Source organism: Grus americana, chromosome 21 (assembly GCF_028858705.1).
Source record: "Grus americana isolate bGruAme1 chromosome 21, bGruAme1.mat, whole genome shotgun sequence".
Taxonomy (NCBI): Eukaryota; Metazoa; Chordata; class Aves; order Gruiformes; family Gruidae; genus Grus; species Grus americana.
Genome location: NC_072872.1, coordinates 3,350,770 through 3,374,573, shown reverse-complemented (window position 1 = coordinate 3,374,573; position 23,804 = coordinate 3,350,770). Strand labels below are relative to the sequence as shown.

Genomic DNA, 23,804 nt, shown 5'->3' with positions numbered 1-23,804 from the left:
TTTATGTCCGGCCAGCAGGCAACACCGCTATCTGACCTGGGGAATCGCGGCCAGGCTTACAGACGCCCCCGCGGGGCTGCCGCCCGCCTTGGGGCGGTGCCCCCCTGCCGGGGCCGGGCGCTGCCGGGCGCCGCCAGCTCCGCCCCGCGCCCGCCGGCGGTCTCAGTCGGCGGCGGGATGGGACCGCGCTGGGCGTTCCTCGCCGCGCTCCTGCACGCCGCGGGCGGCCGGGTGAGTGCGGGGCCGCGGGGAGCCCCCGCCGGTGCGGTGCCCTGCCGGGGGGAGACGGGGGGCCTGCCCGCCGCTCTGCGGTGTGAGCGGCTTAAGTTGACTGTAATGGTTGCGAACCGGGAGCGCAGCCGGTGTCATGCAAGGTGTAGTGCAAGCGGGCATCGTCTTAGCGTTATGCGTGCAGAGGTGTAATGCAAGTGGGCATCGTTTTATTGTTTTGCTTGCAGTCCCTTGAGTTGTCTGTCGTCTTCTGCTTGCACTGAACTCGGTGTGATCCCTACAGGAGCCTCAAACCCCACCCTTACACTTCTTTAAAGCTTATCCTGCTCCCTTTGGCTATGTTGTTATTGCCTGGCTTCGCAAAGCAGTGACTAATCGTTTTCCCCGGATTTTCATTGGAAATGGCTTGATTTTTCAGGCTTGTTTGAATATTTGCAAAAATAGTGAGTGTCCTGGCAAGTGCAGAGTGTAAATCTGTATGTATTTTACACCATTGTTTAAACAGGAAGAGCTTGTTGTACTCTGTTGGATCCCTAAACTATTCCCTATTTACATAGAAAAGCCCTTTAATTTACATCTAAGACCAGATGTGATGCAGCTGTGACCTCTTGTACATCCAGCTGTACTGCTATTTGGCAATGAATGCTTTTAACTGTTTAAACCAAAGAGCTTGATAGGATCTATTTGACTTTGATTGTGTGTATGCTGTACTGGTATATTGATAGCATTTTTCTATCTGATTTTAAAGTGTCCTGGATTGTGAAGATAAATATGGAAATGTTCCTAAGATGTCCAGGTCATTGCTTTTTCCTGGGATGTGTATGTTATTTATGCATTTATTTAATCATATTAACTCAGCCTTGGTAAGGCAAAGGTTCAGCGAAACCAGGTGAGGATGTCAGAATGTATATTGAACCTGGAATTACATAATAGTCCTTTGAGGAGTACGGGGTGCTATAGTGGGTTGATAATATATTAAATTAATTCTTTTAACTGCTTCTCACTCGTTTTGAATTCAGCCCTGGTTTGGAAGGTGATAGTATTTTGAACCTGATTCACTGAACACCTTGGAGTGGGCAGGGTAGGGCAGATCAATTTTGGTGATGCCTGCTACAATTCTGAGACTCTCCCTTCTTTAAGTGTAAAGTTTTGTCATGCTTCTTGCTGAACAGAGGGCTTTGATTCAAAAGGAATTAACTCTCCTCTCACCCTAAATATGACCTAAACATAATGATGAAAATCACGAAGAAAACTTTCAGTATTGCTTTTTACATCGTGACAAACCAAAGAAAAGTCCATATATAAATTAGAAAAACAAAACCAGTAGTTTCAGAAATACCACATGGGCCACAGAGATGGAAAAAACCTGCCTGTTATATCAATTTTTGAAAGGGATCAGTTAAAGAAAACTTATTTTATTTTTGAGGGAGAAAAACTGGCAAAGCAATAGTTCTTGAGTGACACTATTTCTTGGTTTTTCTCATTCAGCTGAAATTAACTGATAGCTTCTACCCTCAGTCCCTGTGTCACTCACAGGAACTGAACATAATTTTTGCCATTTTGGACAACTCAGTCACCAGATATGTTTAATAGAAACTTTCTCAATAGCCTCAAACCTAAATAACCGTCCTTTGCAAGGCAGCGCAGTATGCTCTGCAGTGTAGTTGCTGATGTGCACAGAGAAGGTCATCCTCTGGCTGCTGCTGACTGGTTGTAGGGGAATGCTGCTGGTACATGGAAGGTGTGTTGATAGCCACGCACGTACTCTGAATGGCAAAAGGATGAGCATAAAAGAGATCTTGTGGAAAAACCCTGAAATACAACTTGAGCAGGCCGCTCAGATGTCCCTGCTTTTTTATGGTCAGAGCTAGGAGGGCTGCGGGTGACCTGCAGCTTTGCTGTTGTACGTATCCACGCTTGTGTTTGTTGCATCAAAGTTCACGATGACTGAAAGTCTTAACTGAGCATTGCAAAAGCCATCTGTGATACAAGCAGCACCATCCCAAGAAAATTATTTGTTTCAAAATAACAGAAAGATGCCAATTCTGGCATTCAGCCTAGATAGAAGACAGTTATCCCCTCTGGCAGTGTTTTTGGCTGGTACACCTGGGCCATCTTGGGAAGGTTCTTCACCTGCCATCTTTACGCTTGGGGCTCACATAGTTTCTCCTTTCCTGCTCTGCTCTCAATCATAGGTGCACCCTGTCTCCCTTAGGTGCATCTTCCAGGATGTCTCCATGTAAGGTCAAACCTCCATGGGGCCAGTCCTGACTTGCTGATCCTTTCTTGGGAACTTGCTCATCACCTTCCCTTCTCTGGCAAGTGATGGGGATACAATCTGACTTTCTGCCTCTCAGGCCTGCAATCTGTTATTCCTCTTGCTTTCACCCCTTGTTTGCTGAGTATCTTCGCTTTCCACAGGGAAACTGTAGATTTTTAAGGCTTATCAGCTTTGACAGTGCCTGTTACTCCAAGTGTCAGATCTTGATTTAGTGGATAGTATCTTTTATTAGGGCAACCTTTGGGAAAACAGACCAACTTTCAGATACATAAGCCTGAAGTTTTGAAACAGAAGAGCTGGTATTCCTGAAAATGTTTTTCCAAATACATATATAATAAAATATACCATGCCTTCCTACAAAATTTGACTTCTATAATTTTTGCATGTTATGAATAGCTTCCATATTCTCTGCAGCCTCCTGCCATCTCATTCTGGGAAAAAGTTTTCATATTATGGTGGTGAGTGGCAATGAAGTAGAATCCCTATCAGTAAGCAAAAGGATACTGTTTTCTCAGGGAGGGAGAACGTGGAGTTGTAAATCTGTTTGTCTGTGGCTATGCAAGGAAGGATTCCTGCTTTACAAAAGTACAGTGCAGTATAGGATGGGCGGACAATTCACATAATGGACCCATAATCTTAGAGAGATATTTGTGTGAAAGCAGCTTTAAAAGAAGCTTTATGGTTTGAGTATAGATGGTACAGCCTGACACCTGGCTACAATTCCAGGTGGTTTTGGTGAGACGTGCTGTTATCTGATAACTAATCTTCAGCAGAATTATTTTTGTAAATGACCAGTTTAAATATTTTAAACAGAATTCTGTTTTTTCCTGTCTTCAGCAGGTTTGGTAGATCAGCAAATGGTATCTCTACCTCAAGTCCTTTCCATAGCAACAGATTTTTTACATCAGAATCCTTGGTGACTTCATTGTGGTTTCATATGCGTAAAGAACGTTATATGCCAGATGTAGTTCCTGTTCAGACTCCTTTGTTTGACAGCTTGAGTTTGAAGAAGGCAACTGTATGAAAAGGGGACCAATAAAAATGTAGAAATGTGAGATGGGGTTAAAATATATGCTTAAATATCTTTGTTTAAATGGCCTCCTTGAGTGAAACTGAATGTTACGTGAATTATAACATTATATTAGCATATTTTATTTCTATTATTGAAGATGCTTAAATTTAATTACACCTAAAGTCAAAAAATACAGGCACAAGTTGTAAGGCAGGAATTAAAGGAAATTATGTTCATTATAATTAGTATTCAGCACATAGGGAATGCATTACATTGTGATGTGCTGTGGGTAGTTGAGACCTGGACTTCCTTGCCAATAGGCAGAGCCAGGTTGGTGCATTGGATCAAGCCCTTCTAATTTCGAAGAAGTCCGAATCCAAATCTTGTTTTGTCGTTCATGAAGGGGGCTCAGCTGTTACAGACGTTAGGGTCTCAGTTGTGGTTGTCCTCCGTATGACTGTGGGAGGGGACAGCCCGCAGGCCCTTTCCCTGCACTGGTGTGGCTCCACACAGCGCAGATACAGCTGCAGGGCTGAAAATCATGAGATAAAGGCATGTTCTCCACTAGTTTTATCTTCTAGCGGGTAGGATATAGGGAATCTTGGAAACAGTTGTGCTTGTGCGTACGTATTTAGAAGAGGCTGTACTAATCTCTCGGTTGGTATGGGGGCTGCTGTTAGCCCACTCCTCTCCAGTCACAAATTAGGTCACCTATCTGCTGGATGTCTGTCTTGCAGATGGGAAAATGATTCAAACAGTGCAGAGACTCTGGAGAGAGAGTCATGAGTAATTGACTTTTTGTATGTAACTTCTTAGTTATTGCTTAATACAAAGGCATTGCAAAAATCTCCCTAGTGAGTTGTGTAGTCAAAGGCAAGCACAGTTTACCCATTTCTATGCCAAAATATATTGCTCAATTTGATTGATGTGCATACAGCTAGGCTAAATTTAATGTTTAATAATGTTTGTGCTTCTGTTACTAGATAGATGAGGCATTTTACTTATACTCGTACCTGTCAAATTAAAGTCTTCCAAAGTCTTCATTTTGTCCTTATAAATATCTTAAAAGTCTGCAGCCATTAGACACTACTACCTAATGTGAGAAGTTCTAAGGCTATAATGCAAAAGATGCAGCATGAGGTTAGTTTTCCTTCACACAATCTGCTTGCAGAACATTGAATCACAGTAAAAGCAGAAGATGAAATAAGGTCTTATGAGAGATACCAACAGTAACAAAATAGAATAGAATGGAATAGAATCTGACCCCTACTTATCAGCCTTTCAGCCCAAAGTAGCCAATGGATCTGGATGCCAGAGGGTTTTGTTCAGGGTAGCAAATATTGTACTGCCCAATTCAGACCTTAAAATTGGTGAGAGGGCTAGAAAAAGTGGGGTCCTTTTGTAGCCAAGAAATCCAGGAGAGTTTTATACCTGGTAAGAGGCCTACACTTTCTCTGATGTAGTAGTAGATTTGTCTGCTGGCCTTGACAGCTTTGATTAAACTAGTTTACATTGGAACTGACTACTAAAATTAATGGCATCCTCCCAGCGCAGACAAAGCTGAGCTCATGTGTGTATATAAATTGTATCCAAGTGAGTTACAAGTCCCTTTTAGTTTCCCATCATGTTCTTTGAGGACAGTTGGCACGGAATTGTCAATTGTATGTCATTAAGAGCCACAGCTCATCAGATAAAATATCAGGGAGATTGTATCAGACAGTAGGCATATCCTTTCAAGCACAACTTAAGAGAAATAGATGTGAACCCGTCAACCAACAGGTTTTCCTGTGTCTTTAAGTCACAGGGCAGTATTTACAACAGACAATGCAGAGGATGAGATAAGAACATTTTTTGCCAGGAAGCCTCACCAGCAGGATAGTTTGTGATGTGGTTTATTGTATTTTCTCCCTTTTTTTTTTCTGTGTCTGCTCTTACAGTGAAGTTTTAAGTTTTAAAAATATTCTCAAGTGCTTGTTTTAATGAAGTTGATCATAGCGATTACAAAAACGTGACGACACCACTTGATCCTTCTTTTAATAAACAAGAACGTAACTTAAAAAATATTTTTGAGAGCAATGCCCTTTTCTTCTTCTTCATCAGATTTTAGTCATAGTATGGTTTATCATTGCCTATCCTATGAGGGTGTAATACCAAGTCCAGCATTAACACTTATTACTGAACTTAGAAGGTATTAAAAAGTCTTGTTTTTCTTTTTTGAATTATTATGGTTATTATTCTCATTAATAATGATGAAACTGATAATGTTGAAGCCAGCCTCCTGGTTCTGCTTTGAAATCTTCAATCCTTGTGCAAGCTCCCTTTAAATAAGCCTCCTGAACTGGAAAGCCACAATGGAGGCACAGTAGGTTTTGGAGATATTTGAGGCTGCAGCATGGTTTCTGCAAAACTGGCTATCTTGTCATCGAAAGACAACGGGCTGAATTTGAAAAATGCAGCTTGTGCTCAGCAGCTGTTTCTTACTTCACCTGCTCTAGTGTTTAAGAAGGAGATTTTTTTTTTTCATCCTTCCCCACCCCATCACAGTTTCTAAGCTGTTAAAAACATCCTTACAAGTTTGTTCTTCATTTTGCAACTCGACTGTTTCTTGTTGATCTGACTGTGAGAGAATGGGGCTGGTATTGGTGAAGCTCATCCTATCTCCCTGGTTTTGAGTCTTTAACTCAACTGTCTGATTGGAAGAGAGCAGAATTGTCCTGATGTCTGCTCAGTGTTACCAGCTTTCACTGTGTTTTAAATAGGAGCAGTGAAACTTCTACTTAAATGGTTTGCTTTCTTTTTTTTTATTTTCTGGAATGAATATTGAAACTCAGGAAGGCCTTTCTCTATCTTCACATTCTCAGGAAAGGTTATTTTTGACACTGACCATTGAGTAGATGGGTGAAATCCTGTTTCTAATATACAGCTAGATAAGAAGTAGAATAATTCAACAAGCTGCATAAGAAAATGTTGGATTCCCTTTAAGTAATTGTTGAGAGTGGGAAGTGTTAATCTACTTTGTCAGGAATATGAAGACACAATAGATAATCAACATGCTTTTTCAGTAAGGAGGAAGGATATTTTCATTGCCGGCCTCCAAAGAGCTTGTTCCTGTTTTGATTTCTCTTTTTAATAATACTTTTAAATTACTTCTCTAAATGTGTTTAGAGTGTACATGGAGCAATGTCTTCAGACTGCAGAAAATTGAGCAGTGTCACATACTTTTTGAACAGCATCTTTCTGATGTAGCAGGAAACTCCTACGCTTGTGCTACCTAACATTAGCCTTTTTCTTTTGAGTGACTATATTTTTCCCTTTGAAAACAGATGGCAGGTCCTCAAATATTTTGACACTTGTTCATTGAAGTCACTGAGCTGTGTTGATTGGTATGAGCTGAAAAGTAGGTACACTGTATTTCATGACTGTTTCTTATGCATTTGACCTGCCATATGAGGTAGGGTTTTTATTTTTATTTAAGTCTTGTAGCCAGTTGCTCCTTTTCAGAAGCAACAGTGCAGTTTTTGGAGACATCGTTTTCAAAGCATCAAGGCCTTTCTCATTCTGAAAGGAATCACAAAGTATCTGGAATGATAAAAGCCTTTTTTTCCTTTCCTTTGGTGAAACAGTTCTAATAGTACAGGTTCTTTGACTGAAGGGACAGGTTATCTTGCCTGGATATTGCATGGGTGTAAGCAAGGGCGTAATGAACAGAAGTGCAGTAGAAAATTGAACTCAGTGTCCTGTGTCCTCTGCACCCACTGATAAAAACAGAAAGATTCCTTCAAGCGTTGCAGTAGTGCTAGACCCACAGCTCCCTGTTCCACCAGCTCAGGAGGCCTGAGGGAATTAATAAGTAGCAAAGTCAATCATCTCATTTTCAGATAGGGCTCTAAACATGTATAGGGAGTAGACCTACTAAGAAAGTATCATTTTTAACATAGCCACTTTGCAGAAAATGCTTCTTCCCACAAACACACAGGTAAGAATTTAGGTTTCACTGGCATTTTGTCAAAGGTTGTTTGAATTGTGGCAACTTAGGTACTTAACCCTTTGGTTTAGGGGATGCAGTAGTGATGCTGATCCCATAGTTCCATTGCATTCTTTTGAACATAAAACCTGGAGAAATCACTTTGTTCATTGTGACAGATCTCTGAAAAACAGAGGAACCTCTAAACGGTCTCAAGTAGCTTTTAAGCTGTGCATTCTCCTTCAACTTTTCTGGCATCTGCTGCTTTCTGTTTCATCAGGCTGACATCAGTGTCTTGGAAAGGAAGGTGGTTATAATTGCACTCATTTTTAAGTGTTTGTCTCTTTTCAATCTCTACTTTAAGGTCAGAATGTACTTGTGACTCATGATTTTCCTTAAATTTCTCCTAGGAATATTCATTGCCTTATACGCCACAGTTCAAACAATGCAAACATCCCAGCACTGAATTCTATGAAGAAGAACTTAATAAATGTTGCAGCCAGTGCCCTCCAGGTAAGTTATAATTCAAACTATTACTTTACACAGCCAAATTCAGTCAATTTTCAGGTGAGCATAGTACATTATTATTATTTATACATCTTAAGAGCATTGAGTTTTTGCTGTTGTCTAGCTGGAAGACAATAAAATACTGTGACTGTAAAAAATATCTGCAAAAGAGACACACTATTCATCAGAATTGGAATTCTGTTACAAGGTTAACCTGGCTGTGGCTTATCAGGAGGTAGGCTGCTGAGCTCTTGTAAGCACAGCTTTGCATGGTGTTTTGAGTCAACTTTTAGGGAAGGGAGCAACAGTCACTAAGGGAATTACAAAAATTAGACAACACATCAGACCTAAGCCCACTAGTAACAAATATATTGTAAAACAAGGCATGAGGTAGAGCTTAGTTTCTGTACTTTGATAATATCAATTATATAAGGGGCTTTCCATTGGACAGGTTAATCTATAATTGCTTATTAAGGGGATTTTGTTGTTTTTTTACTGTAATTCAGACACTGCAGACGGCTATCAGAGACTGGGTACAAGACTGCAGAAACTGTCTGCTTTGAGGTGTCATGTCTTACACTCCAGTGATAATTATTAGCGATCTTTTGTTAGCAAAAGTTGTTGACTGCAGAAAAGTGGGTGTGTGGTTTTGGTTTTTTTCTGGAGGGCCGTAACACCATTTGGGTATTTTAATAATAAGAGTTTTGCAATAAGTTGTCATTATATTTTTACATTAGACACAGCAAAAAAACTGCCTATTTGTCTCATTACATGCTGAGCAAACAAAATTTGTCTCCATAAATGCTGAGTTCTTGTCAGAGAGATCCGGAAGTTGAAGCAGGAAATCAGTATATGCTGAAGCAGCCACAGTTGCTTGAATTAACCGAAAATGTCTAGATACATCTGTCAGGCTTCCTTTGTTAAAAACACAACGGATGAAAGATGATAATTCATAGGTAAACCCTTTTTCTGTTGTGGTATCTACTGTTCAGTCTATTTCTCCTCAATTTTAATTTTTCAGAATAATAAACTCTGGACAACAAGTTGTAGGAAGTCTAAAATCTTTATTTTTGTTATAATTTGAATATTTTTACCATAATTTATCAAAAATTGAAGCCTAAATTATTAGCAGGATGTGGGAGGCAGAATTCTAAGGTTCAAGTAAGTACATGGAAAAACAAAGTCTTTGGAAATAATTTCTATGGCTCACCTCCAGGGCCCCTTCTTTCTCCAAGCAGCTCCAAAGGCTTTCTCAGTGTTATTCCTTCTTTCTGAGTATATTTTCCAGGATATTTCTGTACAGGATATGAGACATTGACTTTTACCTTGTTCCTCCTTCCACGCAAGGAGGAAATGGCAACTGAGCTGTTTTCCTTTCTCCAAAGTGGATATGTTGGAGCTCATATTTATTTATTCCCACCACTGCACTGACTCTGCTGTTGGTTAGAAGCACTGGAGAAACTACCTTTGATAGCTTTTGCTTTTGTCTGGAATGCCAGTAGCTTCAGTAACTCATTGCTTCGCGATGTTAGGGCTGGCTGAAGAGATGAAGGAAAAAATGAGCTCATGTCCCCGCAGTAGTGACAAGTGGTGAAGTTCTAATTCAGGTTTGTTTGTGGTAATAATTCATTATGCTTTCTTCATGCTTGTAAAGGTAGTAATGGCCTCACCCAGACACATCATTCTAGCACATGCCTGACTTTCAGCATGAAACACCAGCCTGTGTTTCACGACAAAACACAGCTTCTATGAGGATAAAAAGTTTGGTTTATGTACTGTGGTAGCTGCATCTAACTATATGCTGAGGGGTTTTGTTCAGGATTGAGGCCACCTTGTTTTAAACATGGCTGGAATTCACTGAACTAACGTAGGAAAAGGGGTCAAACACAAATAACAAAAGAAACCAGAGTTACCCTGTACATACATGCAGTGCTCCTTTAAATCAATTCTTGCTTGGTATATGTTACCAATCTGATAGTGCCAGTAAAGGGAAAGGGTTTCTACAACTAAGAATTAAACTTACCTTAAACAATTCCTAGTGATCTTTTCCAATTAGATGCTTTCTCTGTTTTGTTTTGGTTTTTTGTTGGGGTTTTTTTTGTGTGGTTTTTTTTTAATAGGTCAATATAAGACAGGGAGCTGCAGTCACAACGTGGACACGAAGTGCAGTCCCTGTAGACCTAACACGTATACAGCAATCTGGAATCGGTCTCCTCAGTGCTTTGCCTGCTCACCACCCTGCAGGAAAGGTAGGCTTGAATTGTTAAAGAGGCATTGTGACTTTAACAGCCTGCTCAAAGGGAGGGCTTGGTTTAACCTAGTCTTTTCTCCTAAGAAAAGTAGGAGATTTTGTCTGTCACTTGTATAGTCCCATTCTCGTGCTTTTGGTGCTCATAAGATTTGGGGAAAAGAATCAAGGAAGTCTTGCAGAGGGCCCTCCCTCTTTTTCTTTCTAAATCCTTGTCGTGGTTTAACCTGGACGGCAGCTAAAACAACCACACGCTCTCCTCCCAGTGGGATGGGGGAGAGAATCGAAAATGGAAAAAAAAAAAAAAAAAAGAGTAAAACTTGTGGGTTGAGATAAAGACAGTTTAATAGGACAGAAAAGGAAGATGATGATGATGATAATATATAAAACAAGTCATGAACAGCACAATTTCTCACCACCTGAAGCCGATGCCTAGCAAGGTCCTGAGCTGCCCCATCTCCCGGCCAACCTCCCAGTTATATATGGAGCATGACTTCATATGGTATGGAATATCCCTTTGGCCAGTTTGGGTCAGTTGTCCTGGCCATGTCCCCTCCCAGCTTCTTGGGCACCCCCCACCTTCTCATTGGTGGGGCAGGATGAGAAGCTGAAAAGTCTGTGACTGCTTGGCAACAACTAAAAACATCAGTGTGTTATCAACATTATTCTCATCCTAAATCCAAAACACAGCACTATACCAGCTGCTAGGAAGAAAATTAACCATCCCTGCCAAAATCAGGACAGTCCTTAAAATGTGACACCAGTATTACATTCTTGGAAACTAAGGTGCTGCATCACTAAAATAGGTACAAATGTCATCAGCAGACTAACTTCCTGCTCATACCCTCCAGCCAAGGGAGCATAAATTGTTCAAATGACCTTTAGTCTCATCTAAATAGATACACCTACACAGCTGGTTAATTACAGTATGAAAATGTCTGTCGTAAGGTCTCCAGTCACTTTAAATACAGTTTCATGATCTGCATAGACTACAAATCTTAGTATGGCCCCCAGATACTGCAGTGATGAGCACAGGTAACGTAAATGTGCATATTTATGGTTATGATACAATACAGTGCAACTGCAGGTACAGAGTCTCAAGTGTGAATTCTACAGATGCAAATTTCTCCTCTCCTAGAGACCGAGTGGAAACTCTTCTGAAAATGTAGATGTTGGGGCATATAACGTATTTGTTTTATGATGGTATACTAGCCACAAGCTGCAAAATTGTCTTCAGTTTGTGGTGTGCGAACATCACCTCATATTCACTTGAAACATTGCAGGCTATGATTTTAAATGTTGCTAATCACATCTTGCTTTATTTTTGTTCTAAAACCAGGATTTGTGCAGAATCAAACATGCACTAAGTCACAGGACAGAATCTGTAGCTGCCCACCGAATGAGTACTGCATTTCGAAAATCTATGAGAACTGCAAAATATGTAAAGTGCACAAAAAATGTGGAAAAGGTTACCGAGTTTCCAGAAGAGGTAATTTAATTCTGAACACTCTACATGCAGAATAGTTTTACTGTATGAAGAGGGTTATTTTTTGCATTAATAGTCCATAAATATTTTTGAATCTGTCTCCAACTCAGTAAATTACAGGAATATTGTCTTTTAATTCCCTACAGTTATGCATTCTTTTTAGTGCAAGCATTATCTTAGTAAGTAACTACAGCAACAGTATTCTCAAGAGGCATATCCAAAGGAACAACATGTAGCAATCTGTTACTACCATATATCATAAAGTTCCCCAATCCAACTTAATCTTCCTTTGTTTTGCTCTACTGTGTGATTTCTTCCATAGAAGTGACTCAGATTCAAGGCCACGTAATTCCTGCTTAAATCCTTGAAACAGGGCTTCAGGTCAAATTTTGGTTACGGCAAGTAATGATGACTCTACGCTGTCCTGCGGAATAAATGTGTCTTTCTAGATAATGAGAGTCACCAGTCTGATAATATAGCTAGCTGTCTCAAGATGATAAACAATATTCAAAGGTGTGGAACACTGAATATTTTAAAGAAATTAAGAATCATTTGAAAAGATACAGAACTCCAACAGAATGGAATAGGTGGTCAGCCTGTCAGGGACGAGTGAAAAAGCTCTGCCCTGTCTGCAGTATCACATGTTAACCTTTCGGTGGGTTTTTACAGTCTTTGAAAAAGACTATCAAGGACACCAAACTAACAGCTGATTAATCTTCTGATTTGTGTTTGGGTTGGGTGTTTCAAATTACTCTCTTCTGTCTCAGTTAAAGACTGTATTTTGTGTACTGCCTCTGTATCACTTCCAGTATCTGTACCACAGACCTTGATTGTTCATTCCTGTTTCTCACTAGATCACTAACTGGAGTTTTTCTTTTGTTTAAAGGGACAGATAGCACAGATACAGAATGTAAACCATGTCCTCCTGGCACTTTTTCACATGAGGAATCTTATGATACCAGCTGTATACCACATACAGTGTAAGTCAGTGTTTCTCTCTTATAGCAATTTTAATTGTGCACAGGGTTGCTTTCTGTCCTAACATCTCTTTTTGTTTCCTGCAGTTGTAAATCAGTGGCTATTCCTGGAAACAGCATGAATGACACTGTTTGCAGCGACTCAGGAACAGTTGCCACAGTTCTACCTCACACTATTTTGAACCTGCTCCTGACCCAAAGCTCGGCTTCCAATAAACCTGAAATAATAACTAGACCTGTCATTTTAAACTCTGTACCTGACATGTCTCACATCATCGGTGAGCTATTAACTCATTTAAAGTCATTTTTCTCTGGCTAGGAAGTAAGTTTATATTTAGTTCTCAGTTTCTTTGCGAGACCAATTACCTGTACCCAAGCAGAAGCTCAAAACAGCTCAATTAACTCAATATGACACTACTTGTAGTGAGTTGTGTAATATTTACCGATGCATCTGCATTCCCCCGGTGCATTCTGCAGTCCTTGTAATTCTGGAAATATATCTATAAATCTCCAAATACAAGGCATTTCCTGAGAATTGCTACTATGAAGGAGCTGGTAGAGAAGGTTGTCTCTAGATTCTGGACCGAGGCAAGCTTACTTCATAAACCTCCTGGTGAGAGGTCTTTGGAGACTTTGGGCAGCCTTTCCCAAGACAAAAAGTCCTTATAGCATTCACAAGTCTGGATGCATTCTCTCCTGTTCACAACCTATCCAGCAGGCATGTATGTTTAGGAGCATTCTGGACTGTCTGGCCTTGTATTTAACAAACTGTTGATAGCCTAGAGAGAAATCTTTTGTGATCGAGGCCAAAAATCTGTCCTTACTTTTCAGGACAGGAAAATTAAATTTTATGAAGTGGTGGAGACTGAAATCCAACAAGAGTCATCAAATGTGAATATCAGACACACCTGATACTTGTAAATTTAGCTTTTGTAGCCATGGACAGAAACCACAAAACTACTTCTTTGCAATTAGATCCTTTGTCAGATCAACCTGCTAAATAATTTATCTTTTTATTTTCAGGATCAGTAGCAGGACCATTGTTATTGGTCCTGATAATGACTATTTTGGGGTATTGCTTAGTCTCCAAAAAAAAAGGTAAGATTCATGAAGTGAAAACAAGCAGACTGTAACTATTGGAAAGAGTGTCACCTTATTTCCTACTAATTTGAGCCTAGTGGTTGACTGTCATGAGTGTCTTAGAAGATGCTAGCTCTCTTTGAAGCTTTTCTCATGGCTGGATATGGATGAAGTCTCACTAACATGTAGATTCTTTGGTGTCTAATAATGTATGAGTTAATTTAATTTTTTTTTTTTTCAAGGGGACAAGGAGATGATTCACAGGTTTCTGCCTCACTAGCTGGCCACCTTATAGGTTCATGAAACCCTGAGGAGCTTTTGACACCATTCCTCTGTTACATTGGGGTGAAATTGGCCAAAGGGTTCAAAGGTCAATAGAAGAGAGACTAAGAGAAAACTCATGCAATTCAGCTTGATCACATAAGCTTTGTGGATACAGAAAAATAGAATTAAAAAAAATACTCCAGGAATTCCATATCTATTTTGAGTAAAGGTATCTTTATTAAATCACATGGGGTGAAATTAATCTCAATACAGGAATACAGTGAGACAAATGTCCCATTCAAATCTCTCGTTCCTCATATTTTAGAGAATTGTCTAAACATACAACATCCCGGTGGAGTTGGACAACTGTAGAACCTAATGGAGCTTGTAAAATATTTCGAACTTCATAATTTAAATACTAGACATTATCAACTGTTATCATTAAACAGTCATGACCATAGTTTACTTTCATCAATACTTTTTCTCGCTGACACTATACTAGAAAAATTATTAATTCCTGCAGAGGGTCCTCTTTGCTTGCTGGCTAAATTTTAAGTCACCTTAAAAAATTAATACAATATAGCTTTCAACATTTGAAAACAGTGTGTAGTAAATGTACATTTGGAGTTTATTCCAGGAGCAGAGGATATCACTCAGACTAGTCTGAGAGCAGCTTTTGCAACTGAAACAAATGTAGGTGTTAATGAACTGTCTTTCTTCACTTGCAGCCCTTGTATACTCTCCGCCGACTACAGAAGCAGATTCGGTGAGTGTCACTCCTTCCTTTCCACCTTTTCCATTTCTTTAAAAGTGATATAGAAACCGTGCAGTCTTATCTAATTACAAGTAGAAGAAAACTGCACAGCAGAAAGACAACTGGAGTGAGAATGGGGTGGTTTGGTAATGTCTTACAGTCATTACTATGCAAATAGCAATTATCAGCAGTTTCTTTAGCTCCCTAAGTCCTGACCAGTTCTTTGTTAGTGTTTTTTAAAAAGATTAATGTTTTGTATTTCTCTGCAAATGTTCCAGCCTTTTCCCCCTACAGAAAAGCAGTGTGACAAAAAAGTAAGAAATACAGGATCGCAAAACTCCAGCAGTTCTGAACAGGAGGAACAGCATCTCTTGGAAACTTCTGGGTCCAGCAGTAGCTCCCTGAATAATCCAGCTGGGTCTGCAAGAGTCAGTGTAATAAGTAACAAGAACAATGAAAAGAAAGGATTTCAGCAGCAACATTTGGGTGCAGAAGGTTGTAAGCTTCACAGTGGAGACAGACACAACTCTGCGAGTTCAGGTAAGAATGCATCAGAATGATCCAGAACCTCTTGAAATTTGATTATCAATTATGAGTCTTTTTAGAAGTTTAAATGGCAGCATAAAACATCAGACCCATGTTAGCAGAGAGTAACTTTTGAAAAGAAAATGTGATTGTTTTAAGTCATCAGCCTGAGACAGTAAAGAGAGTGTGCTCAATGGAGGAAAAGTTATTTGCAGACTAGGGGATCAGTGTGATCGTAGGCACTTACCTGTGAGTGGGAGTAAGAGCTGAAGGGAGCAATAAGAAAAGAACATTGTCAAAGCATCTGAAACGGCAACAGATGGGTAGGGAGTTGGCTGTGATCCAGGGCTCTGTATTAATTTTTATGGCTTTTTTTATTTCTGGGATGACATGTGGATTTTATGATACCAAAAAAAACCTAAAACATTACAGATCCAACTCCACCAGCTTACCTAAATTAAGTGAAGCAAGAAGATATTTAGTGTCTATTTTAAGTCAAAGAACTGGATAAAGAATCCAACCATCCTGGTCTGGGTTTCATTCTTCCATGTTTAATGTGTTTTCTGTTTGTTTGACAGAGCATTCTGGTAACGGAGGAACGCAGGTGAATGTGACTTGTATTGTTAAAGTATGTAATCCAGACTGCAGTTCCCAGTTCCCAGAACAGACTAGTTCAACTAGCATGGATTATGGAAATGCTCCCTATTATTCCCCAACACGGGAAGAAATTCCCCTTTCAAAAGAAGAAAACCCCTTGAAAAAAGAAACTGAAATTCAGATCTCAGTGGAAAATGAGGACAATTTACTTCAAGACTTACTTCCAGAAGAAAAGAAGCTTCCTCTGGGTATTCAAGATGCGGGGATGAAAACCAGTTAAAGGAAATCACAAATCGTATACTGATTGACTGATACAATTAATCAAACAGCGCCTTATCTTCTAAAATAAACATGTTAAATGTAGCATTCCTACAGAGACTTGAAATTTCAGATGAATATAGACAGTGATGCTTTTGAGGTTTTTAATCACTTTTGTCAGCTTTGAGAGTTGAAGGATGATCTTTGCATTGAAAAAAAAAAAAATTGAATGCTTTTTCTTTTAAACTGAATGGCCAATTCCTCCCTTTCTTCTGTGATAGCTTCGAGAGACCGTTACTAGATTTGAAAAGGAACATTTTTCTAACTTTATGCCATTGATTTTTCTGCTGAGACTTCTTGTGAAGATAATTTGGGTTCAGGTATGCCACCTGTCAAGAACATGGCTGTGACCACTTCTAAGAGACTGGAGTTAAATTATCATTCGTTCAATGCTAATGAATTATCCATTTGATTTTAAAACTATTGCATTCAATGTCCTATCTTGTATCTTCATGGACATACTTTCCCTCATCCTCCTGGATATTTCTTTTATTACTACAGTTTGGTTTTGCTCGCTCTTGGACCAAACTTCTCAAATCAACCTTAAGTATATCAGAGAGTGAAATGTTTTACAGAAGCTTTTTTTACTAGATTACAAGTACTATGTTCGAACAATAGCATTTCATTAGCTGTACATAGTTCATTTTATTTTAGAAAAGAAAGTCTAGATTAAATAGTTGTTATTTCAGAGTAGGAAGTAAGTTCCTTTTATTGGAAGCCCTAAAGTTTGTCATCTTTGTGTCCTGGCTGATTTAATATGGTTCCCTGATTAATTCTGACCTCATTTTTGAGGTTAACCATAAACCCAAAATATTTTTCCCTACATTCCAGTGAATGTTAGAGAAGATCTATGTGAACGTGTATGCCAAGATAGCTCACACCCATTGACGTCAGGAAAAGGGCTATTTCTTGATGAGTGCACAGCATAATCTGTAAAAAATGGAATTGAGTCACACCTCAGAACCAGAAAATCCTGTTCTCCTTCACTTCTTGCTTGACACTGAAGATCCAACCACCCCTTACAGAAAATTAGGAGAGGTTCTCCTTGAATCAAGTGGGAGTCTTTTGGGATTTTTAGGATCCCATTTCCCATAATTATATTTTACGTATGTGACTTAACCGGCAATTGTGGCACCTGTATTCAACCAGGATTTGCAATGCAGTGTCTGAATTATATTCGAGTGAAGGCATACACTAGGCATAACTTTTTTCTTTTATGCCATAAAAACATACTGTTGGACCAGATGATCATTGTACTTCCCTTCCAACTGAACTATTCTGCCTCAAGAGACACTAAATGCAGTAGTTATTTCTGGGGCCTTAGACTGAAAGAGGATATTTTGCAATATAATTTATTCTACAGAAGAGATACAGATTTTAAATTACAAATTTTAAACTTCCACAAAAGCTATGAGGTTTTCTAACATTATGTCTGGAACTGAGAACTGCCAAACAGGTCTTTACTTCTACTATGAAGAAACCTTTTACAACTGTGTATTAAACTTGTACTTGACAGTAATTTTCAGGAAAGACTTTGAAAATGGACACATTGAAACTATTACAAAACTGAAGGGCTTAGGCAAGAACATAATTTTAAACAGTGCTTTGAACCTCTTGCACTGCGCTGAGTATTTTCATGTCTCGTCTGTCAGCTCCCAGTATTGGGACCACATTGAAGAAGCAGTGGAAGCCTTTTTAAGAAGTTTTAAGTGTTAAAAAGGAGGATCCCATTATGGCAGTTAATTGGCTGGTTTTTCAATTTACAGAGCTGTGTGACAGAAGGAAAATCCAAGTTTTATGTTGAAGTAGGAAAAATGTGCTTGCATTTGCTTATAAAAAAAGTTTTTTATAATCACGTGTAGCTTCAAGTTTCCTGACCTCTCCATTAAACAAAATTCTCAGTTTTAGAACAGGTGGTTTCATTCCATAGCTTAAGCCGCTGCTTTCCGATTTTCTTTCTTACTGCTACCACCTCCTAACCAGAGACCCGATCCACCGCAGCCTGCGCCGAAGAGGACTCCTGCCAACCGCGGCTCCTCCACCTCAGCGGAGAGGCACGCAGCCGCAGCCGTGCCTTCCCGGGCAAACGCAGAGCCGAAAGACTCGGTTCGCTGCGGTTTGCTGCACGCGACAGCGGCTGGGAGGGGCTCCCCGCGCGGATCCCGGCCCGATAATCGCTTCCAGGCCGGGCTACAGGCGCGCGGACGGCCGCGAGCTCCGGTGCCGGCGCGAGGCCGCGCTCCCGGGACGCCCCTACAGGCGGCGCGGCGCGAGACCGGCCCCGTCCGCCCCGGCTCCGCCTCAAAGAGGCGGGGGACGCGGACATCGATAGCTCGGCGCTCCTTTACCCAGGCGTCTCCCCGTCGGTTGGCTCGGGATCGATTGGCGTGCAGCCCGCCGACCCCGCGTACCATCGAGGCGGCGGCCGCCACCGGGAGCCCAGGTGGGTACCGGCGGGCTAGGGGCGCGGGCCGGCACCGCGACGGCGGCCCTGGGCTCCGGGTTGTCTTTCGTCCTGCGTCAGCCTCCGTCCCGAACTCTACCGCGGCTGCATGGCGCGGGCCCGGCCCTGAGGGGCCCCTCCCTGCCTCACGCCCCTCACAGGGCTCCGCCCCGCCGGCCCGGCCCCGGGGGGAGCGAGGGGCAGCCGCGCAGTCCCCTGTCCCGACGCCTCGGGGCCGCGGAGGGCAGCGCGCCGCCCTGCCCGGGCTCTATGTGGCGCCTCAGCCGCTCGGCCGGGCCTCCAGGGTGCCCCTCAGGCGGCCTCCCCCCCCTTTCCGTGCCTTCCTCAGGGCTCTCTCCGGCCGCTCCTGGGCAAGGTGACCTTTCGCTTCGCCTCTGACACGCGTTGCGTGCCAACAGGTCTCCTCTCGCCTCTGTCCTCCCCGCGGTATGTTTGCTGCCGTGGAGGGAGAGAAGGGTGAGTGTCCTGAAGGTCTCTCCCCGCCCTTTTTTTTTTTGTGTAACTGGGCGCTGCGTAAAATGCCTCCCTTCTCCCTAGCACTGACAGGCGACATCAGCCCAGCTCGCTTCCCTCCTTTTCTTTGAGCTGCCCCTGGCCGGCTGACTCAGGCCCTGCTCCTTCAGGGCTGGTGTCTCCTTCCCTGAGGAAAAATTGCGTCTTTTTCTAGGAAAAGTGAGCCAGCTTTGGGTGAGGGTCCTGGTTTGGGCTGTGATTGTGATCCTGATAAGCATTTACTGTTCGTTTTTTACTATGTATGTTGAAAAAATAAAACCATTGTCACAGAAAATAAGTGTTTTGGTGTTTTGTTTTTTTTTTTTTTTTACCCAGTGGCACAGCAGGGGGCTAGGAAGTTACAAATGTAAAAGCCTTAAAACATTTGAAAGATTCCTCATTAGTTATGTTCCACAAGTTTAGGTTAAGAAGGTGATTTACTCTATTTACAGTTCTTAGAATGACTTCAGGCATGGAATTGTTCATGCACTGGAGGTTTTTAATCACTGGAATGCTAACCTGTTCTGTGCTTCTGAATGTTTCTTCAAGATCTTTCCTCTGGCTCCTAACACGTGTAGATTTCTTTTTTTTATTTACTTACTTTTTTTAAGGGTAACATGACAAGGATTACTGTATTTGCTCTTGTTTGAACTTGAGCTTTCCTGTGGATTTTATTAGAATAAAACCTATACTATAAGGTGGTGGCCCATGTGTACGAATGCTCAGTTTTTATTATGTGGAATAATAGTATTTTTTTAAAAACTGTTGAGAAATTTTACGAAGAGATGCCTTATTTGAGTGTAACTTCCCTGTGTTATTGTGATATTTGTGTTTCATTCTGCATGACAGCATAGTTTCATTTTTCAGCCTTTTGAAAAAGCCTTTCATTGTTTGCCTAATTCCGGTTATTTTATTTAACTGTATTAGTTAAGTATTTTCACTGGCTTTTTTTTGAAAGAAAGAAAGGCTTAAATGTGGGTGCCTAAAATCAAGCAAACTTCGTTATAGGAAAACCCTGAATCAATATAAAATTTAAAATATAACTCCTGAAGTTGTCATTTTCTTCTGTTGTCAGATGTAAATAAGTCTGACGTATCTTGCTTTTCTTGGTTGAACTCAATCTCAGGTACAGTGGTTTAGGGAGGTATGTGGGGTTGGGAGACTTTTCTAAACACAGAACTGATACATTTACTGCATTCTAACCATGAGATACAGCCTGCATGCTTTTTTCCTTACTGTAATAACATGCTTGATCCCGCCCTTGCAGAGGCTAATAGGAGTTTTGCAATTCACTGGTTAAAAACTTGAACAGGGACTTAAGGGTTTTAATGGTCTGATTATCACATCACTTGAAACAGAAATGGTTAGAGAAGAGCATGGAGGGAACTTTTTACATGTATGACCAGTGTTGCTTCTCTAATGTAGCTTTTTTTCCCTCCTTGATGCAGTAGTCATGCTATCACTCTGAAAACCTGTTAGAGTAACTGTTGATGAGCTATTTATGGGACTTGTATCTGATTACTTCCCACACATATGCTCTTCCCAAAAAAGGGGCAAGTTGTTTCACAGATGTCATATAAGAATTCTACAAAAATGCAGTTGAAGGCTCTGGGCTGTTACTTTAGACCAGGCTTCTAAAACCAGAATGTTGGCAACTCGAAGAAAATACTGGCAGCAGCAGTCGAGGAGGCCATTGCAAAACTGGTTCAGATCAACGTGGAGTTTTAGTCTTCCTTTTTCTGGAAGAGGATTGTCGATTGGCCTTGTTGATTATTGCAACAAAATGGGATGTTTTGAATAGAAAAAAAATGGAAAGATGAACTTAATTTGCAAATGCAAACTCTTTATGAAATTGATTTGAGACTTAAAGGGCATAGCATATAGCATTTTTTTTGTAAGGTAGAAATCAAGCTTAGTGTTTTTACTGCTTTTTAGAGTGAACACAGTAAAAATTAGAATAATAGCAGTATGTCAGCTCTGCTGAGAGTGTATGTTTCAGACAATAATTTTCTTTTATGTTTCTTCTTTCAGAGCGAGACTGTAATTATGGAACAGAAAGCCAGAAAATGACAGAAAAACATTAATTGCCCTCTTCTAGGACAGTCATGTTGGAAGGATTGGTAGCTTGGGTCCTCAACACCTATTTGGGCAAATATGTCAATAACCTGAACACAGACCAACTTTCAGTCGCTCTTCTAAAGGGTGAGGCTGCGTGGAATTTTCTGTAGTGTTTTCATACTGTGATTTTTTTTTTAAAGTTATGTTTTCTTTAATAATCAGAAAGTGGAATAGAAACAATCATTTACTATCGTGTTTAACATTTATCTAAACCCTTTTAATATAGAGTTTTGTGCTAGCAGTTTGTACTTTTAGTAAATTCTCTTGTGTTCCTGTCTTTGCTGCTTTTTATCAGCATTCTTAAACCAAATTATGAAGCTTTTAAAAGTATGCTTAGCTTATCTTATCAGCATTTTTAATTTATATAATATTTGAGTGTAATTTTTCTTAATACCGTTCATTAACTTCCCTGTTGAGGGACTATGGCAGGAAGTATTCTGTAGTCTTTCTCTCATGTTTTGGTGCTAGTAGTTACTCCTTGGTAATTAAAACTTCTGGTTTATGTCACGTTACATCATGTTGTGTTCACAAGTCTTGTACTTTTAGAGAGTCCTCAAATCAATGCTTTCTAATTTACCTTTTGCTGCTATTATCTGCTATTTTTGGAGAACGTATTTTATAACACTTCAAATGTTTTCTGTGTGTGCTTTTTGTAATATTGAGAAAATATTTGAAGTATCTCTTTTGAAAAGACAAAGAGTAAAAGCTTTCTCCTTGGTTACAATAAAGTTCAGATCTAAAACCTTCCAGAAGATTGCTTGTAGATGACTTCATCAAATAGTTTGAGCACACAGCATTGGAAAATTAACAGGTATATTAAATAACCATTGCAATTGTAACACAACTTGAAGTGGTAGGTTGGCTGTTTTCATGAAATTCTATTTAATTTTTTTTTTTTTAGTCATTTTAGGCTTATAGTGTCCAAGTTGGCATTCTTTAACTTAACTTTGTTTAACAGACTTGGGTTTTTTTTTCTGCTTTGTATAGGTGCTGTTGAATTGGAAAACTTGCCACTAAAGAAAGATGCCTTGAAGGAACTGGAATTACCATTTGAAGTAAAGGCAGGTTTGTATTTTGCTTGTGTGTGCAGGACAAGTATTTATAAACAGGAAGAATTGCATTGAGTCAGAATCTTGGACAAATGAGGTAACCTGGTTTTCAGGTAATCCAGTTCTATTTTATCTTGTTTGTTTCTTACACCCCTTTTTCTTTCAGGTTTTCTAAGGGTGATAAAGTATGTTTACACAGGAATCTGATAGCATCTCTGTTTTGTATATCTAGGTTTCATTGGCAAAATAACACTCCAGATACCTTTTTATCGCCCGCATGTGGATCCATGGGTGATATCTGTCTCAAAACTGCACTTAATAGGTGCACCAGAAAAAAAAGATGATTTTGATGAGGAAAGGGAGAAGTTGCAAGAAAGAGAATACAAGAAAGCCCTTCTTCTAGCACTTGAAGAAAAATGGAAAGTGAGTCATGCTTGTCTTTCATGATAAAGAAACTGCTATGGTAGATGAATTGCATTTAAGTCTCCTAACAAGTATGAGAATAAATGCATAGAAACTAAGTTAGAATTTGATTCATACATGCCAACATAGTGCAATTTCTGCCCCACCTCAGCATGTTGTGTGTCCTACATATGTTGGAGATACTGAAATAATTTTTTTTCTTTCTCCCTGTTCACAGTAATTTCAGTACAACAAGGTACATTGTTGACCAGTTGTTACAGTGGTGGTTAATGCTTATCCCTATTTTCTCTTTTAGAAGGAACGACAACAGAAGGGGGAATCTTACTGGTACTCAGTTACTGCATCTGTAGTCACAAGAATTGTAGAAAACATTGAAGTAAGCCTTTACATTGTAGAGCTTTTCTCACTTGTTAAGAATTACCTGTGCCAACTGTGCTTCACATTGTGTAGTCCTCAGAGCTGTAAATCAAAGGTAGATGTTTGGCAGAGGACAGTCCCTTTTCAGATTCATAACTTCATAACTTCAGTCTTAAACTAGTCCAGGTGGGGACTTCTGGAAAGGAAAACCCCTCCGTCCTGCTTTTGCCAAAGGGAAAACATCAACTTTTTTTTGTTTGTAACAACAAGTGGATAATGAATTTGCATGAAATCTCATGGGTTTTGCTCACACTTTAATTCTCTTAGTTATAAACCCATCGAAATACTGATTTATTTTTTTCTGAAGCGGAAGAGCATGATTTGTTTTGATAAAAAGACAGTTTGTAAAGAAACAAATCTCAGAGTTTCTGCTGATCTATGGTTTTGATTATTTGATTGCATGTTGTCTCTCAAGTTCTTTAATTATTCTTTTTCTACTATTAGTAAAAATCTGCCATGTGTCTCCTAAGTTTCAAAATAACTCAAAAGCATGGCTGTTAACGCTCTTTTTCTCTTTGGCAGTCCTAATGTGGTTAATGACATCTTAGCAACATTTACATCATTAATCATTTGTGTTTAAGAACCAGAAGCTTTCTG

General features: G+C 40.0%; 2 protein-coding genes across 10 annotated transcripts in view; both read left to right on the top strand.

Moving 5' to 3' along the window:
* The first annotated feature begins 137 nt into the window (after nucleotides 1-137).
* TNFRSF1B (TNF receptor superfamily member 1B) lies at nucleotides 138-16,289 on the top strand. 3 transcript variants are annotated; one of them, XM_054801011.1, is made up of 10 exons: nucleotides 138-231; nucleotides 7,899-8,001; nucleotides 10,116-10,244; nucleotides 11,583-11,732; nucleotides 12,616-12,709; nucleotides 12,794-12,984; nucleotides 13,730-13,804; nucleotides 14,779-14,816; nucleotides 15,083-15,344; nucleotides 15,908-16,289. In XM_054801011.1, the coding sequence occupies exons 1-10, from the start codon at nucleotides 178-180 to the stop codon at nucleotides 16,204-16,206; spliced, it is 1,395 nt and encodes a 464-aa protein (XP_054656986.1). In that variant the 5' UTR covers nucleotides 138-177; the 3' UTR covers nucleotides 16,207-16,289. The 3 variants fall into 3 exon arrangements, with proteins under 3 accessions (XP_054656986.1, XP_054656989.1, XP_054656987.1); XM_054801012.1 differs by lacking the exon at nucleotides 138-231 and adding an exon at nucleotides 994-1,050; XM_054801014.1 differs by lacking the exon at nucleotides 13,730-13,804.
* A 2,276-nt stretch (nucleotides 16,290-18,565) lies between these two features.
* Nucleotides 18,566-23,804, top strand: part of VPS13D (vacuolar protein sorting 13 homolog D) — a 102,503-nt gene continuing 97,264 nt past the window's right edge. For all 7 annotated transcript variants that reach the window (XM_054801004.1, XM_054801008.1, XM_054801006.1 and 4 more), the window contains exons 1-5: nucleotides 18,566-18,687; nucleotides 21,232-21,402; nucleotides 22,306-22,383; nucleotides 22,600-22,790; nucleotides 23,086-23,166. In XM_054801004.1, coding sequence (XP_054656979.1) covers nucleotides 21,306-21,402; nucleotides 22,306-22,383; nucleotides 22,600-22,790; nucleotides 23,086-23,166 — 447 coding nt within the window. In that variant the 5' untranslated portion in view covers nucleotides 18,566-18,687; nucleotides 21,232-21,305. The remainder of the gene's footprint in view (nucleotides 18,688-21,231; nucleotides 21,403-22,305; nucleotides 22,384-22,599; nucleotides 22,791-23,085; nucleotides 23,167-23,804) is intronic.